The sequence below is a fragment of the Mustela nivalis genome (assembly GCF_964662115.1).
Source record: "Mustela nivalis genome assembly, chromosome: 18".
In the NCBI taxonomy this organism is placed as follows: Eukaryota; Metazoa; Chordata; class Mammalia; order Carnivora; family Mustelidae; genus Mustela; species Mustela nivalis.
The window spans coordinates 15,804,515-15,822,932 of record NC_139037.1 but is presented as its reverse complement, the minus strand read 5'-3'; the positions used below and the strand labels follow the sequence as shown (position 1 = coordinate 15,822,932).

At 52.6% G+C, this 18,418-nt stretch overlaps 1 protein-coding gene across 3 annotated transcripts in view; it reads left to right on the top strand.

The window, feature by feature from the left end:
- The window catches only part of WWP2 (WW domain containing E3 ubiquitin protein ligase 2), a 147,652-nt gene extending 129,638 nt beyond the window's left edge, over window positions 1-18,014 (top strand). For all 3 annotated transcript variants that reach the window (XM_082711686.1, XM_082711687.1, XM_082711688.1), the window contains 14 exons: window positions 4,043-4,097; window positions 7,481-7,562; window positions 8,122-8,250; window positions 8,607-8,682; window positions 8,980-9,051; window positions 9,277-9,365; window positions 11,145-11,304; window positions 12,559-12,692; window positions 13,015-13,155; window positions 13,432-13,552; window positions 13,857-13,961; window positions 15,224-15,320; window positions 15,482-15,554; window positions 16,034-18,014. In XM_082711686.1, coding sequence (XP_082567812.1) covers window positions 4,043-4,097; window positions 7,481-7,562; window positions 8,122-8,250; window positions 8,607-8,682; window positions 8,980-9,051; window positions 9,277-9,365; window positions 11,145-11,304; window positions 12,559-12,692; window positions 13,015-13,155; window positions 13,432-13,552; window positions 13,857-13,961; window positions 15,224-15,320; window positions 15,482-15,554; window positions 16,034-16,133 — 1,434 coding nt within the window. In that variant the 3' untranslated portion in view covers window positions 16,134-18,014. The remainder of the gene's footprint in view (window positions 1-4,042; window positions 4,098-7,480; window positions 7,563-8,121; window positions 8,251-8,606; window positions 8,683-8,979; window positions 9,052-9,276; window positions 9,366-11,144; window positions 11,305-12,558; window positions 12,693-13,014; window positions 13,156-13,431; window positions 13,553-13,856; window positions 13,962-15,223; window positions 15,321-15,481; window positions 15,555-16,033) is intronic.
- The last annotated feature ends 404 nt before the right edge of the window (window positions 18,015-18,418 follow it).

The following is an 18,418-nucleotide window of genomic DNA, read 5'->3' as shown; positions in this document are numbered from 1 at the left end:
AGAGGAGGGGGTACCTGGGTGGCTCAGTGGGTTAAAGCCTCTGCTTTCGGCTCGTGGGATCAAGGCCCGCATCGGGCTCTCTGCTCAGCAGGGAGCCTGCTTCCCCCTGTCTCTGCCTACTTGTGATCTCTGTCTGTCAAATAAATAAAATCTTTAAAAAAAAGAACTAGAGGAGGTAGCCAGTGTCCCCAGGACTGAACAGGATCATTCTGTGGCTCCTAATGTGTGCTTGCCAAATTGTGTTCTCCAGAAACAGACAACTCTCGTTGCTTACTCTGCAGAGAGCCCTTTGGATTGAACTCTCAAACACCTGGGTTTTGTTCTGCACCCACAGGGTGGATCCTGAAAAAAAGGAGCCTGCTTTCCATACAGTAACCTTTATGCCCTTCCCAGAGCCTTTCTTGCCCTCGGCTGTGTTTGTTAGACATTCTTTATTTCTGAGTTTGTATCTTAAAATATTACTGGAACTTAGTGCTTAGTCCCTGAGGGAACTGAACTCAACGTGAGCTGTCTGGCTCGCGGCCTGCACCTCAGATGTCCCAGCCACGGGACATTTACCAGGAAAATGATTCGATAGTGTTGCTTTCTATTGCTACTGGTAAAGGAAACGGTCTTGTCGCTTAGAGTCACCTGCACATCCCAGGATCTTTCTTCTGATCCCTTCTGTAATCCCTCCAGGCCCCCTTCTCTGTGCTTCTCTGGCTGTGCTCCAAGCACTACTTAGGATCTCTCATTTTAGGGGAAATGTGGGAGAAGAGAAGGGGCAGTTGGTTGACTTAGTGGAGATGCGGGGTTTTGTTTTCAGACCATGATGTGTAGCTCTTATTTATTTATTTATTTATTTATTTTCTCTTCAGCTTCTTTCTCTCCACTTCCTTTTCTTATTTTTCAGGTTGTACTGTGTACATTAGGGAAGAAATGTCAGAGTAGTTGTGTTATGCTTTAACTGCAAGCAGTCAGACTGTTGTGCGTGTCCACTTTCACTGACTTCTCATGTGTTGTTCATGCTTCTCAATCTCTGGTCACTTTCCCTTCTCTCTTGCTTCCTCTTCTGTTCCCCTTTTCGCAGGTTTTGAGGGGGATGTGGATCTGATAGGATGAGAATAGGACAATGTTAGGGGCACCTGGGTGGCTCAGAAGGTTAAAGCCTTTGCCGTTGGCTCAGGTCATGATCTCAGGGTCCTGGGATCGAGCCCCGCATTGGGCTCTCTGCTTGGCAGGGAGCCTGCTCTCTCTTTTCTCTCTGCCTGTCTCTCTGCCTACTTGTGATTTCTGTCTGTCAAATAAATAAATAAAAATCTTAAAAAAAAAAAAGAGAGTAGGACAATGCTAAGAAATTAAAAAAAAAATAAAAAGAACAATAGTACATGAAAGAGAACCAACATTGTATGAAGATATAAAAAAGGCAAGGATCAAGAAAAAGATTGGATCACCTGGGTGGCTCAATCAGTTAAGTGTCCGACTCGATCTCAGCTCAGGTCTTGATCTCAGGTTTAGGAGTTCAAGCCCCTCATTGGGTTCCATGCTGTGTGTGGAGCCTACTTAAAAAAAAGAGAGAGAGAAAGAAAGGAAAGAAAAGAAAAGAAAGAGACAAGAGTTGGTATTTTTTTTTAATTTCCTCCCTATGCTTTGTGTACAAGTCATGGTTGATTTTGATGAATAATAGAAATCCACTTGGTTAAACTTAAGCAGAAAAGGAATTTACCAAATGGGAATGGGGGGTAGTTCATAGAATGAACAGGACGATGAAGAACCAAGCTCCGGCAGAAACCAGGGTAGGCTAGGCAGAGGAAAAGTTTGTGCAGGGCGGTGCCTGCTGTGCTGCCATTGAACACCCGTTGCTCCCGCGGACAGTGGGCTCCACTGCAACAGTGAGTCATTGCCCGGACCTCGTGCTTTCCTGCCAGTCCCCGGAAGTTCAGAGTGGGAGCATCTGATCAGCTGTTCTTTAAGTCATGTGCCTGCACCCGTAGGTGCTGTAGTATTGGAAAAGGAAATGTTTGCTAGCCGATAAATATTTTTTGGTTTCTAGTACAATGCGGGTCAGCAAGGCCGTTAGTAAAGATGGTTTGTCTGTTGATCTGTCGAGTTACACAGAAGATGACTGTCAGTCTCCTGAAGCCCAGTTGGTACCAGTTGGGAGTTGATTTCCCACTGGAGCCCGTGACCGCTTTATGGATTATCCACTCATTCCAAAAAAAAAAAATTGAAGCAGCAAACAGTTTTGCTCTGAATGCTTCTTTTACTTACTTTTTAAAAATGATCTTTTTTGTATTTCTTCCCTTTTGCTACAGTTCATTACCCAGTGAGTTCTATTTGGCTTCATTATCTGAAATGCATACGTATTTCACAAGTTAGTTCCTTTCCTTCTGTTACCGAATGCTTTTATAGCTACTGCTCTTCTGTGTTAACAAGGTTGGAGGAACTTGGGTTTTATGAGCTGCTGCAACACCCCCCCTCCCCACCCCCGCATTGTCACCAGAATGGCCTCTGGGAGATGTCACATTTGGGAGCTCTCTTCCAGTAGCCACCAGGCAAATCTGAATTGGGATGGAAGTTTGAGCATGTCCTCCAGGATGATGGTAACTGGGGCCCTAAATCGAGCACAGCCCAGCTTCCCACACCTTTGTGCAGTTTCATTCTGTTGGGCAGGAGACCTTTTGCTGAAAGGGGGCTCTGTTCTATCAAGGAACCTATGGTTTCAAGACTTAAACTCTTTGTTGGAACTTGCTTTGGAAGAGTTGCCTGTGCTGCCACCTTGGAAAGAAAGTTTCTCTGTCCTTTCAGCTTGGGGGTGGAGAGCCGCCTGTGAAGGGGTGGGCTGGGGTCGGCGGTGGGGGGTGTGCATGGGCAGTTGAGTTCCACCAATGTTTTCTCAAGCCGAGACTGAGCCCCATTCATCGTCCTGCCCGTGTGTGGCTCCGTCGCCCCCAGACAGAGCCGGCCAGGCAGCCCGAAGTCTGCACTGAGAACTTGATCCCTTCATGCAACGATTAAGTTTTAGTAAGTGAAATAAAAATGCTTCAGCAAAAAAGAAAAGGAAAGAAAAAAGCAAGCAAGTGTGGAACAACAGAACAGTACTTGTTTTATTTAACTATGAAGAGTTTTTGACAGCAGCTCCTTTCCCCGCAGGATATGAGAACTCTCGGTCCACTGCAGCCCTGCCCCGGGATCTCCCAGCAGAATTAGGCTGGGGGTGGGGGGCTCGAATGTAAACAGTGACCCTGAAGGCCTGGAGTCCTCTCCCCCCTTTTTTCTCCTGTCTCTCCTGCTCGCTTGCCACCTCGCCCCCAGCCCCACCTCCCCAGACAGGCACACGCAGAACACTGAGCAACTTCAGGTTCAGGCTGGAGGAGAATAAAGGTGCTTTGTGAAGGGAAGCAAAACATTCCTGGGGGAGGTGAGGGGCCTGGGGCATGAATGTACCCTCAGTCTGGGCCGGGTGTGCGCACCACGGCTGCTGGGGAGGCTGCTCCCTCTCCCAGGGCACCCAGGAGGGTGGTGGAGGGAGGAGGGCCCAGCCCCCAGCCAGGAAGCTCTGGGCGTGGGCAGGGCTTGTGGGAATGATTTCATTGGAAAGGCCTGCGATATTTTTTCCCCTCCCGTGTGTGGTTCTTGGAGAAAGTTGGAGGTGGTGGTGATTTCAGTCGCCCCGGCTGCCGGGAGCAGGAGCCGAGAGCAGGGCACTGGCCGAGCTTGCGGGGCTGTCCGCTCTGGGCCCTCCTGCTTGTCTGGGGCCTGAGGCCGTCTCTCTTCCTCCACTGCCCTGGCCGACATCCTTCTGCACGCATCTTCTTCCCCCTCGCTCCACCCTCTCCACAACCTGTCCGGGCCCTCCGTGTGGGGGGGTTCTTTCTTGGTTTTTCTTTTTTGGGAAAAACTTCCGAGAGTCGCCGATGTCACCTCAGGCCCCACTGTAGCCTGTACAAAGTGCTCAAATGTGGAAATGAGTCCTTGGCATTTTTATTTTTATCAGTCCGTTTATTTTTAAACCAGTGGCTTTTTTTTAACCTCTGTGTTCTGCTGTGTTTCTTGTGTTTAGTCTTCAAGTACTTCGACTGACCATGACCCACTGGGCCCCCTCCCTCCTGGCTGGGGTAAGTACCGAGTTCTCTGTCCTCAGCCGTCTGTCAGCTGATGCTCCTCCGTGCTCTGTTGTCTTTCGCTGAGAGTCTGCCTCACTCCCAGCCCTCAGTTTCCCATTTCGCTTCTCGCCAGCTTGCTTTGTGGGGAGGCCCAGCCCGAGCGGTTACAGGCGCTAGAGCTGGAAGGTTGGGAAAGCAGCCCTAGAGCATTTACCCGCCATGGCTGAAGCAGCGTATGAGACTGTGGAGAGTCCCTGGGCAGCCATGGGACTGTTGGGTTTTGGTCCTAACCTTAAACTGTCTACCCAACCATCCAGCCTGTCATTGGCGAAGGCATTCTGGTGCTGGCTTACTTGCTGGTGCATTGGTTTCAGGTCTGCGGCTGTGTGATCGGAAGGAGCCACCTCACCAAACCTTTCTTTGCAGCTGAGATGTTGGACTTCATTCTGATTTTGGCTAAAGAAAGCCGCCTTTTTCTTTGTGACACAGTTGTGAGGGAAGCTGATGGGAGAGTTGAGCGCTGGGTGGCAAGTTAGTGATAGCACATCGCTGCCAGTTAATGGTACCGTGCTGGATTCTCTTTGACACTGGAGAACCTTGGGTCCGTGCTGCCATCTGCCAATAATGAGTTAGAAGGATGGACATCCATGACTTGGGAGAGATTATGGGCTTTGTGGCTATTCTGGGAGGGCGTGCTCGTGCAAAAAGGGGTCACACGAGATAGACTCAGTGCATCCTGCAGCTCAGAGCTGGGGCAGGGTTTTGTTGGGTACAGCGAGAGTCGCTGGGAGTGGAAGAGGGAGGTTTTTGCAGGAATCAGCAGGTGTTGGATTTAATGTATTGGTTGGGCCAGTGGAGGACAGTGAATGCTGCTTTGGTGGTGTGCACGCGTGGTATTAAATCGGGCAGGGGCTTGCTCCCCAATAATGACAGAGAAGTGGACAAATGATAGGATGAGCATGATGTGGAAAAGTATGGCTTTTGAGCTGGGACCCCTCGTGGAGACACACTGCTCCCTGGTAGTAATTTACCAGGTTGCTTCACTGCAGCACCACCACCCCCACCCCGCCCCAGGCCCACAGGGTGTCACTTAGTGAATTACCACTGTATTCCAGAGCTTTGGAAGGACCTCATAGGCCTTCTGGGGGGGCATATGGGTTAACGGAGCCTCCAGACAGTTCCTGATTTTCAGCTAGGGAATCCCTTAGGTACACAGATCATCCACCTGGATCTTTGAACTGATAAAAGTTCCCTGGTGTCTCAGAGACCAGCAGCCAGTCACATATGAGGAGTCGAGCACAGGATCCCTGGCTAGGCAGGGGAGAGCACATCTGATTAAGCAAGAATCCATGATGTTGTTTGGCAACCAGTAGACGCTTGTGACCTGGAGCCAGGGACCCAGACTTGTTCCTGGATCTATAGAGTCACGTGCTTGTTTGCTGTACTGGTTCTGCTACATGATGGTCGCCAAGTAAGAGCAGCTCTAGCACCTCGAAAAGAGCTCCCAGAAGCCAAGTGTGAAATGTCTGGGATGGGAAAGGGGAGCCATGGAGTCAGTGGTGTTTACATGTGATCAGGGAAACACACAAGATCATAGCAGTATGAAACTGAGAAAAAAGAACATCCAGCCGAGGGCCAGGAGCCTTCCTAATCAGATCCTTTGGGCTCTGTGTTGGCTCTTTCAGGGATGGGCCAAGACAGGGCCACCTTCCCAAGGAGAGTTCAGAGTGAACAGAAAGAGCAGCAGAATCGAGTGAGAATTACGTTTAGTGGGAGCCTGTGATCAAAGCTACTGGGCCTCCTGCTCTCCATCCTGGGCCCTTTGTGCTCCTCCAGAAGAGAGGCCATGGTTCTCCCTGCACCCAGGGGTCAGGACACCTCAGGTTTAGATCCACATCTCTTCAGCGGCCCTGACCCTGGCACGTGACTAAGTGCTTCCAAGTTTGTTTCTTCCTAGAGGATGCAAGCTAGCCCCGGAGCAGCTGGACAGATACCCTGGCCTGATGATGAGCATTGGCTTTGGCCCTTGGCCAAGCAGACACAGAGGATCTAGTTCAAAGCAGAAGCTTCTGGGTCGGGAGCATCTTCTCCTGTTCCTCAGAAACTTCTTGGGAAGCCTGACTTCCATGGGACAGTCCCATAAACTGAGCAGAGGTGTTGGTAGCTCTGTCATAATCTTGGGCATCTTCTTTTCTTTCTTTCATCTGTGTTTTAAAAATTTCACACGAATAATGGATACCACATAAGGCAGAGAGAGACCAAGACCCTGGGTTGATGCTGGGAACGTTGCAGCCTGATGCTTGAGGGAGAGGATTGGGCTCCTTGATTCTGTGCCCTTTTTAGCTCTTGGTTTCCCTGTAGCTTCTGGAACTAATTATTTTTATTTCTTTAATTTCACCCTGTAATTGTAAAAGAGGGAGGGCCATTCATATCATTTGTTTGCGGGGACAGAAATAGATTTGAAGGCTCAGGAACTTCCTGGGAAAGGTGACCTCTCTTCCATTCACAGCCTTGCCCCTAGTCTTGCCTGTTGTCTCCTTGGACCTGATGGGGCATCCTTCTCAATGCCTCTCAAAGCCTGGAATCACCAGCTAAAGTTGGGTCTGCCCAGACTCCCACCCATAAGCACGTAAGCCCCAGGAGAGGGGAGAGAGCAAAGATTGTCCAGAGGACAGAGACCGAATGCCTGAGCCCCCTGCCCCCCCAAATACTGCCCTGGCTTGCAGGGTACACTTAGGTGAAAGCACAAGATGGGCATTGTAAGTGCCCGTGGCCCCAGGCATTTATCGCACACGTGCAGCATCGTGGTTTTGCTGGGATGTGAGTTTTAGAACAAAGCTCTGCCTTCATGCAAGGAGAAAGAGATAGGGTGGGTGGTAGATATGCCCTGTGGTACAGAGCGCTGATCAAAAGGATATGAAGGAAATGCAGCCATCCCACAGTGGTCCTGTTTGGATGGAGCTGTTGCAGGACCAGAGACCAGCCTGTGCGGGACTGGGGTGGGGACTGGGCTTGAGAGGTGGCTGGCTGCGCCTCCACTTTGCACACAGCTGGATGCAATTACGCCTCTGGTTTCAGCTGGGCTGCTCCCCCTCCTTGTTGCCACACCGCCCCCTTCTCTCCAGCAAATCAACCAACCAAAGACAGTGCTGGATCTTGAGTTTGAAATGGTTTATTCTTCCCCCACTCCCCAGTAGGGAAAGATTCTCTTTGTCCTTTTTACCAGTGACAGATGCGAGTGAGCCAGGCTTTCAGCAGTTAAACTTCTCTAACAGGTTGGGAACGGGGGCAGAAATTTGGACCTGGCGCTCAGGAGGAGGGAGCCAGAGGGAAGTGGACATGGACTCAAGATGTTTCAAGCTGATTGTCCTCTTTTCTTTCTTCTCCCCTGGCAGAGAAGAGACAGGACAATGGACGGGTGTATTACGTGAACCATAACACACGCACTACCCAGTGGGAGGACCCTCGGACCCAGGGGTAAGGACTTGGGCCGGGTGGGCCCCATGTTGTTCCAGGCCAAGTGTCTTGGACTGTGTTGGTTCTCTGTGGTCGGTATTCTAGGATCTTTAGCCACACACAGGCGCCTCAGGATCCTTACCATATAGTTTCTGCCTAATGAGACTTGAACATGGCTTCTTAAATTGAACTTCCCGAAGGATGGAGAGTGGCCCAACTGGCGGGTGTTGCTGGTCTCTCTGCCACTTGTGCGGGTTACTAATAGGGCGATTTCAAGATATTTGAGGGAACCTCTCCAGAAGCTAGTCTAGGATAGGGGCGTGTGGAGTCTCTGGATAGCTATTTCACCACTTAGGCCACAGCCATCCACCCAGAGCTGGTAGATGACCTCTCTCTGCTCCAGAACTGTCCTCATGACTTGGGTGGTACCAGGTGCCTTTCCTCAAAGGCCCACCCTCAGGGCGGTTTGGGGCCTGGGTGAAAGCAGAGAGAAAGCAACACTTTAGGAACCCCAGCCTCATAAGCACTGAGGCCCAGAAGGAGAGCTCGGCTTTTAATTCCTCTCTTCCCGTGCTTCCAGGATGATCCAGGAACCAGCATTGCCCCCAGGGTGGGAGATGAAGTACACCAGTGAGGGGGTACGCTATTTTGTGGACCACAATACACGCACCACCACCTTTAAGGATCCTCGCCCTGGGTTTGAGTCTGGGTAAGGACTTCCCACAGGCCGCATTAGTAGCTGTTCACACAGTCGGGTTTTATCTTTGTCTTGCTCCTCTTGCTGCCCTCTGGTGGCTAATTTTGGTGTCACATTAGAGGGGATGGGAGAAGCCGGGGAGGTGGGGAGGAAGGGGCTATCCTGTTTATTTGGAATAACACTTGAGGTCTGGCTTTATTTCTGGTTTTTCTTTTTACTCTTCAAATCTGTCTACAGAAATGGCGGTCATTTCCTTTCTTTCATGCCTGCCTTTCTGGTCTTCAACATAGTATCAGCTTTCCTCGGGGCTAATCTTTGCTAATTCTTGAGAAATCACATGGATTCTAGAACAGCTTTCCTCTTCCCAGGACGAAGCAAGGTTCCCCTGGTGCCTATGACCGAAGTTTTCGGTGGAAGTATCACCAGTTCCGTTTCCTCTGTCACGTGAGTTCTGGGACCGGACCTCCCCCAGACAGTGGGGTTAATTGAGTTACTTTAGCATGATTTCCTAACCTCGCAGAGATGTTGGGATACCTGCGTCTGAGGTGGGGGCCAGTTACTTGTCCTGCCCGCAGCATTGTCTGACATCGTCTCCAGTCACTAGCTCCCATTTCTAGGGTACCAGGTTCTTCGCCACTGGCCCGGGAGACGGGAAGCCTGTTCATACACACAGGAGACCTGACTGAATAGTGACCACTGAGGTCCTGATTCGGCTGTTTTCTTTTTCTCTTTCTTTTTTAGTCAAATGCCCTCCCCAGCCATGTGAAGATCAGTGTTTCCAGGCAGACGCTGTTTGAGGATTCTTTCCAACAGGTTAGAGAATAATCATGGTGTTTAAGACCCAACAAGCAGAAGGCCCCCTCGCACCACACCATCTTCTGTCACATGGTCTGTTAAACCCACATGGTAGAGTTTCCAGGGTATGGGCCTTGGTGACAAGTCTCTGTGGAAGAGAAGGACTTAGAATTCCCTGCCCCAACCCCTGAGCTGCCAAGGAAGTAGGAGTGGCAGGTGGGCCACAATGTTTTGTCTCCCCAGATCATGAACATGAAGCCCTATGACCTCCGCCGCCGGCTCTACATCATCATGCGTGGCGAGGAGGGCCTGGACTATGGAGGCATCGCCAGGTGAGCTCAGCACCCTTAGAAGGCTGGGCCACACCCATTTCCCCAGCCTATAGAGCTCAGGGCCAGAAAGCTGCCTCCCCCTCGTTCACAGAATTCTCACGCACTTTCAGGAGTGGGCATGGGTATGGCCGGTTCACATGGGTACAGGAACAGGGTCCTGGGGTCCCCTTTTGGGCTAGGCATTAACCCTTTAGTTAATGGTCTGTGGAGAGGCTGGGGGCTTCAGAGGGCAGGGCTTAGGACAGTGATTCAAGAAACTATCTGAACTTGAACCAATCTGGCTGCACCGGTGGATGGGGGTTAAATATCGTTGTCCTATTGTTTCTGTTAAAAATTGACCCTAGGTTCTCTTGTTGAGGCAGCTGGGGCAGGTATATCGCTGATACCTAGTATATCGGCGTGTGCCTGACATAAATTGTGTCACCATCCAGAGGGCCTCAATCAGTGCTCAGCTACACGTCATGCGCATAGCGTCAATAAAGTTAAAATGGCTGACGTACCCATAAAAAGAGCCTAAAGCATTGTCTTGCCCTCACCCTAGCCTACCTACGAAAGCTAACAGAGTCTCTTGACAAAACGTTGCGTTGGATCATGGGGCTGACGTCCCTGGCAGGGAGAAGGAGCATCTTGGCCTGCGGCGACTGCTCAACTCACTGACCTCTCCTGGTGTTGGGGACATCTCTCTCGGTGTTGGGTTCACTTGTTTCTGATCCTCTGTTTGCTGGTGGTGCTGCCCTCCTTGCTGGCCCCTGTGGATCAATTGCTCTTTTTCTGTGGTGACTATGGTGACCTTCTCTCCAGGCTCTGCTTGGTGGTGTGGCTCCCACCCCGTGTGTGTCTGTCTCTCTGTGTCCTGCCAGTGGTTTTACCCTATGGTAGGTTACGTCATGCTGTTCTACCACAGGGTAGAACCACGGACAGGATACCGAGGCACCCTCTGCATCGAAGGACTCCTCGTCTGCCCGGCCACAAGCAGCCAGGGACTGGCCCCCTTGGGATGTCCCCCTGCTGGTTTGGCTCAAGCCTGAAAGGACCCTGAATTCTGGCTTGAGGCTTGTTACCTAGGCCACAAAAAGATGTCAAGGCATGGGTGTTGGTTCAGACAAATGCGTGGTGATGGGGTTTGGGGTGAGGGGAGGGCAAAGAGCAAGAGAAATGAGATGCCTTTTGTGTAGCTAATGGGAATGAGATTTAAAAATCTATTCCTTTCATGCTGCCTACTCAGGTTGGAAACGGGGTGGGGGGCTGTTTTCTTCAGTACCTCTGCAAGATTTAGAAAAAGATGCCCTTTCTCAAGACACTTCCATGTTGGGAAATGGTCATGATACTTTGGTTTTATCAGGAAAAAACCAGATTGACTGCTGTATGCAGGAAAATTATTGTAATAAATGTGCAAGTCTCTGATACTTTAACATAGTGCTCTTGTACAGAGCAGCCTACACAAGTGTACATGGTGGCCTCAGGGTACCACACACTCTTTTGCCATCAGCCATACTGGATATCGGATAGAAAGTCCTGGAATACATCGTCAGGGAGCCCGGAGACATGCACGCAGGCTTTCCTGAGCACTGTCCGCAAGTGCAGTTGTCCTGATTCACCCTTGCTCACTGACCAGCCGTGAATGCAGGTTATACCAGGTGTTCATCCCAGTGGGGCTCGACTCCAGGGAACCGTGTCTCCAAACTCACCAAAGCAGGACAGCAAAAGAGAGCCCCATCTCCAGTGCACGTGTGCAGGAAGGGATCCATTACTCTTGTTTTTCTCTGTCTTCTCTCCCAGGGAGTGGTTTTTCCTCCTGTCCCATGAGGTGCTCAACCCCATGTATTGTTTATTTGAGTATGCCGGGAAGAACAATTACTGCCTACAGATCAACCCTGCCTCCTCCATCAACCCCGACCACCTCACCTACTTCCGCTTTATTGGCAGATTCATCGCTATGGTAAGACACATTGCTGTGAGATCTCTACACAGGGCGGCATGTACCAAGAACAACCTGCAGTGGATGCCCCAACTTTGAGCTCCACACTCCTCACAGAACACCTAACAGGAAATGCAAGAAGCTGGAGAGAGTTCTGGAGATAGTTCAGAGCTCCCTCAGGGGCATCCCCAGGGGCTTCGAGAGGGTTTTCTTGTGTTGATTTGTGTGGAATTTGTCCGTGATAGCCCAGGGTTTCTGGGCCATGGGCATCACTGAACTTTCAGCATGCACCCTGTCGAGGGTGTTGGCATGACATACGCTGCCGACATGGTGTCTTTCTTGCAGAGGGGAAGGGAGATGCAGGGCAGGCTACCACCGTTTGTCACAGCCCTTGGGTGAGAGTGTTAGGGAATGTCTGCCTGAGACACTTGGGCCTTCTGGAAGGAGATTTGGAATCAACAGTAGCTTAGAAGAGAGCCCTGGTAGACCAGCTGGTCAGGACATAGGAGGCATCATCAGGGACTGGGTAAAGAGTAGGTACCCATATTTATCTAGAAATAGGGACACTGTGACTAGAGGAGGGAGTCATGTCATGTGCATCCTGTTGAATGTCTCGTGAGGGTAGAGAGCCAGGATTGAGGAAGGGGAGCCCATGGTAGCCATAGTCCTTCTGCCATATTTGGTAGTTTGAGATGTTTCATTGTTAATTTTCCTTTGCTTCTTCCTGACTTCCTGAATGCTCTGCCCGCAAGAACCCAAGAGCCATGACTAAATATGTCCCTTCCCCTTGTCTGGAAGTTCTTGGCCAAGGTGCTGGGCTCAGGAAGTGGGCACATTCTTCCCAGGTCTAGAGACCCAGCAGCCAACAGGACAGACCAGTAAAACCCTAGACTATTACTCACCGTTGGCGGCCGCCAGCTCTCGCCGTCCACAGTGTCTGCATTATTTTTGGCTGCCTCCGCCGCCCAGCTCGGAGCGTCAGTGAGCCAGGGCTGCCACCTGGCGTTGTGCTGTCCATGAGCGTGGGGCAGTTCTCTGCTAGAGCAGGGAGCTGGTGGGCAAGTGTGCTGGGCAGGCACTGGGTTCCTAAGTAGGCTGGTTTTGTTTGCCCCGGTGGTCTGCAGGTGTGATGAGAGTCTGTGTCAAGGTCACAACTGCTCTTGGGGAGAAAGGGTCGGTAGCAGTAGTTGGGCTTTGGTGTGGAGCATCCAAGAGCCTGCTTCGGGCAGTGTCCTAAGAAGACCAAAGCCCTTTTCCATGTCTCCTCTTCCTCAGGCTCTGTACCATGGAAAGTTCATTGACACAGGCTTCACCCTCCCTTTCTATAAGCGGATGCTCAATAAGAGACCAACCCTGAAGGACCTGGAATCTATTGATCCCGAATTCTACAACTCTATTGTCTGGATCAAGTGAGTCCTCTCCCCTGTGCCATGCTGGGAGGACAGGGGTCTCTGGTTGGGGAGCAGGCTCTGCTGGCCTTTATTTTCTCTGCCAGACTAGCTCTGCGTTCAGATGGGCTTTAGAAGTGCTTGTGGAGATGTGCAGCTCCTAGGTTTCTCTGTAGGGCAGCTCCAGAATTCTCTCCATGTCTCAGGGAGAGGTCCCGTGCAGCTGCTCTGGATCAAGGCTGTGAGTCCTGGCATCCCATGAGCACTGACGTGAGGGACGGAGCAGGATGAGGGGGGCCCTTCTAAGGTAGAACTCTTCCCTTTTGGTCTCTTGTGCCGCCAGAGAGAACAACCTGGAAGAGTGCGGTCTAGAGCTGTACTTCATCCAGGACATGGAGATCCTGGGCAAGGTGACAACCCACGAGCTCAAGGAAGGTGGTGAGAGCATCCGAGTGACAGAGGAGAACAAGGACGAGTATATCATGTGAGTCTTAAGTGCTGGAGAGCCAGTGCGGGGGGAGGGGAGCAGAGCCACCCTTGTCTCTGGGATACCCCGCATCCATGCCCCCCATGCATTTCACCAGGGATCACAGCCTCCCCTTTGGCATCCCCCCCGGGGCCACCCCTATACTGGCTCTGGGTGTGCACCTGGGTCACCTCTCAGCCGATTCCTCGCTGCTGTGTGCAGCCTCCTGGCAGGTCCTGAGGTGCACGTAAGCTTCGGGTCTCAGCTCCCCTGACGGCTCGTCTTCGGTTTCAGGCTGCTGACTGACTGGCGTTTCACCCGCGGCGTGGAAGAGCAGACCAAAGCCTTCCTGGATGGCTTCAACGAGGTGGCCCCTCTGGAGTGGTTGCGCTACTTTGACGAGAAGGAGCTGGAGGTGAGAGCTGAGGTCGCTGGGACCCTGAGCCCTGGCCTCCGGGGCGTTTGTGCCCTTTGTTGGCAAACTCTGTCTCCAGAGAAGCTCGCCAGTGGAACCTCACACTCCCTCCGGACCGAGGCTGCAGGGTAGATCGTTGTGCTTGGGTTTCTCACACTGTTTCGAGGGGCCCACATTTAACACTCATATCCCTCCTGTTATTACCGCTGCCAGCAGAGATCTGGAAGATGTTCGGGATGCTTTTATCTGCTAGTGAGTGGGGCCGGGGCTGGTCCTGGGCCACTGACATCTGTCTTCCCTGCAGCTCATGCTGTGCGGCATGCAGGAGATAGACATGAGCGACTGGCAGAAGAACACTATTTACCGACACTACACCAAGAACAGCAAGCAGATCCAGTGGTTCTGGCAGGTAGGTCCTGGGGCCCATCCCAGGGAGGCTGGGGTAGGGGTCCAGACAGGCTTTAGCAGTCAGCCTCAGGAAGGAGACCTGATTCGATCTCGGGCTCAGGGATGCGTGTGGCGTGGTCCACCTCCCTCATCTCTCGCGCTCTCCTCACTTTGTGGAAGGAGAAGAGAGACCCAGCCTTGAGACGAACAGAGCTGTTGCAGCTGGACTGTGTCCAGGGCTCTTGACAGGCCACGTTGGTGGTTAGCCTTGGTGGGACAGGGGTGAGTCTGCAGGCAGGAAGGAAAGCTCCCATTGGTCGTGTGGTTTCCTTCCAGCCAGGGGACACGGGCCAGCATGTGCTTGTCTCTGGAGAAACTGAATGAGCTGAGTCCTGGATGTAATGAGTTGATTCTTTTGTATGTGTAGTCTTGTTGTCATTATGAAGTATAGCATACATGAGGAAGAATAGGTTATAAACATTCCTTTGTGAAGGCAAAATTCCCACCCCATAAAACTCACCATGTTCAGCATTTTAAGATACTACGATTCATTGACCTTTCGCAGTACAAGGCAGTCATGACCACCGTCTAATTTCAGAACATTTCATCTCCCCCCCAAAACAAACCCCATTCCCATGAAGCAGTCACTCCCATCCTTAGTATATGTGTATTTTTAAAGACTATATTTATTTATTTGACAGTGAGAGAGGTAACACAAGCACGGGGAGTGGGAGAAGGAGAAGCAGGCTTCCCACCAAGTAGAGAGCCTGATGTAGGGCTCGATCCCAGGTCCCTGGGATAATGAGCTGACGGCAGACACTTAATTACTGAGCCACCCAGGCGCCCCCCCCCCCACTTTTAAAAAATATTTACTTTTTAATTATTTTTTGAAGATTTTATTTATTTATTTGAGAGAGTGCGCAGAGAGAGAGCACAAGCAGGGGGAGCCGCTAGCAGAGGGAGAAGCAGGCTCCCCGTTGTGCAAGGGAGCCCATCCTTAGTATATTTTTAAAGGCAGAACTTGGATGGGAAGAGAAAACCTGGCTCACGGTGCCCCTGAGACCGAGATGTCCCATGGGCTACAGGGACTGGCCTACAAACCCCGCCTCTCAGAGGGAGCGGCTTTGGGGTTCCCAAGGTTGGTGGCTGTAACCCCCCACCCAACCCGTGCTTGTGTTCTCAGCCCCGAAGAGGGGTGCCGGCCGACCGGAATCCCAGGTTAGGGCGAGGCTCTGGGTCAGGTGGGCGTCCTGGCTTTGCTCTGACCGGCTGAGTTCGTCCTAGGTGGTGAAGGAGATGGACAACGAGAAGAGGATCCGACTGCTGCAGTTTGTCACTGGGACTTGCCGCCTGCCTGTTGGCGGATTTGCTGAACTCATTGGTACGTGTTCCCTCGCCTGGCTGGCGCTCTAGGGTGAGCCTGGGGGGCTACTCCCAGGATGTGAGTGGGCGGGGCCTGAGCCGTCTGTCCGGGGGGAGTCAGAGTCCTGCCCATGGGAGGTATGGTCCTGTTGCCTATGCTGTTCCTCTTTTGGATAACAGGTAGCAACGGACCACAGAAATTTTGCATCGACAGGGTTGGCAAGGAAACCTGGCTGCCCAGAAGCCACACGTGGTGAGTGTGCTGGTTTTGGTGGGAGGTGGCCACAGCTCACAGACCACAGGAGCTCCTGAGGGCAGCCCTTTGAGTGGGGCAGCTTCAGGGACTTTGGCAACGTCTGTGTGGCTCTGGGGTTGGAGAGGAGGGGCCTCTGAGCTTCTGGCATTTGTGGCAGCAGTTCGTATCCCTCACCAAACACTTCCACTCCAGTAGACAAGGAGCTGCTTCCCTGTGTGCCCTCTGCCCAGGCCCCCATGTCCCCATTTCTCCAGCTGCCCTGCCCTCTCTGCTGAACCTTCCAAGGACCAGGCACAGGAAGCATGAAGGCCTCACACAGCAGGGCTCGCAAGGACTCTGTTCTGGCATCTGGCCACATGGTGGGCGCGTTCACCACGGCCGCGGGAACTACTTTGACCCCACTCTGGCCAGGTTGGGGCAGGGCCGTGGAGCCCTGACCTCCCCGTGCTGACTGTTCTGCTTCCCTCTCTTCACAGTTTCAACCGCCTGGATCTCCCACCATATAAGAGCTACGAACAGCTGAAGGAGAAGCTGCTGTACGCCATCGAGGAGACTGAGGGCTTCGGACAGGAGTAACTGAGGCAGCCCCCTCCCACACCCCCCAGCACAACATGTAGTCATGAGTTCTTTCTGCCCCGAGAGGCCGGTGGCCACAGAGCTCCCGGGAGGCCCCCCCAGGTGGTGGCTGTGCGTGGGACCACAGTGTCATCAGGCTGGTGGTAGCAGAGCTCGACCTCAAGAGGCCCTGCCTGTCCCTTCCTTTCTTCTACCCAGTGGTGGCAGTCTGGAATAAAGCCCCCATGTTACCTTTGGCCCCGTCACCCGTTGCAAAGTCTGGAGGCCTGACCCTCTCGTAAGCTCTTCCTCCTTTTCCCCAAGCCCAGTGCTACGTGTGTGTGAGCGCGCAGGGAAGGGTGTTCTGTGCCGAAGAGCTGTGCAGAAGCCCTGGTTCTCATGGGCCAGTTCGGCAAGGAGGAGACGGGCCGCTCACTCGGGATAGCTCTTCTGGGCTGCGAAAGCCCAGGGTCTTTGCCAGTAAAAGAGGTTCTGTTTTAAATAGAACTTTTCCAGTGATCTGTGTAGAACGGAGGTCTGAGGGAGAGAAACTCTTCCCGCACCGGAGAGAGCTCTGGGTGGAGGCCTGCTGCTGCCTGTCCCTGCAGGACCGAGCCACTGAGGCTGTGCAGCGAGGCCCATCTCTGCACTCGGTGCGGGACAGTTTGTTCTTTCCTGCAAATAAAGGGTTGTACCAGCTGCTCGGGTGTCGGGGGTTGGAAACGACAAACTCCCTCAGACTTTCTTTTCCCTTTTATATCAACCTGAAGCATTTTGTGTGTCGGGTTACTTTGTGTTTTGATGTCGGTATGCTGCTGTCACTCTCTGTCAAGGAGCTGGTACACCGGGAGTCGAGGGGACCCGGAGGGACCCGACACCATTGGTTCAAGATCTTCCCAAACAGCTGCTCCTCTTAGGAACCCCCTTAGCAGTTCTGTGAGCAAGGCAGGCCCGACTCGGCGGCCCAGCTTCACAGCGGCATAGTCCCCAAGCCCTGACAGAGAGGGGAAGGAATGGCGTCCCAGGTGTCACCCAACCTTGCCGTGTTCCACAGAGAACTCCCTTTCCTAGACGTAGATGTCCAGCAACCCCGAGTGATGGAGCATGTGGGGGCGGGGGGCCCTGTCATTCCCCAGCGGCCCCTGAGGCTACAGGCAGGTCCATTAGTCTCCTGTTGAGAATGCAGTGCGTCCAGCTGCCCTAGAGCACATTCATCCTGCCCGGGAGTGAGGCTTTGTCTGCCCACTGAGGTCAGTGGAAGGGCCTCGAGCTGCTGCACATGGTCTGACTCGGTGTCTGGAACCCCCGCCAGCCTCTGACATGGGTGGTCCGCCACGTGTGGAGATGTGCAAAGGCGAATGCGCTCCTCTGGGATACTGGCATGGTGGCGGTTCCGAGCTCCCTGGTCTAGGCCCCCAGGGCTTTCATGCTGCACACCAGCTGCAGACTAGCTTGAGCCTCCCAGGACCCCAGGCAGGCCCACTGACCGGTCACGGGGCCTTCTTAGGACTGGCTCACATCCCCAGACCCTTGTCCTTCCCCGCCCCGGCCCATGGAGGGATAGCCCGTGTCCAGTTGCGTGTGCTGATTTGAGTGGCTTGGCTCACTGGAGCTCAACCTGTTTTCTTTCCTGGAGTTATTTGCTGTGCTTCCCTGCAGTGTCCCTCTCTCCTGGGGGGTTGGGGTGCAGGCTGCTGTGTGGGGTGTGGAAGCCTGAGACTCCTAGGTGTTCCAAGTGTGTTCATGTGTGTGCGTGTGTGTACATACATGTATATAACTGAGGTGTTGTGTAGAGTGTCCTTCGGTAGCTCTGGGTTGGTCAACAGATGGTTTTGTAATGCCTTCCCCCTTGCCTTGGTATTGCCAGTTTCTTGTGCAATAAACAATCAGCAGCTGTGGGCAGCATTGGTGTGGATGTCTGTAAGATCACTGTGCTCGGGACGAGAGGCCTCTGGGCCCCCCAGATCCTCCAGGCCCAGACAGGGGTGGAAATTCCATGACCTTGCTGGTGTCAGGAATGTGTGTGTTATTAACTGAGACAGTCACACTTCTTGTGGGCAGCTGAGTCCTTGTGTAGGGATCACGGGGGTGGCCCTTGGTCAGGGTTGGACGCCCTCACCGCTCCCCCCTCCGCTCCCACCAGGCCAGGGTTTCTGTGAACAGTTGTTGTGGGGCCAGAACATGAACTGTTGTGGCTGCAGGTCCAGTGGGTTTTAGAAACCAGCTTCTGGGGACAGTGTGTGGGCAGTTGTTCATTCGAGAAACATTTACTGAGTCTCACCATGATAGAGGGATGCCATGATCTT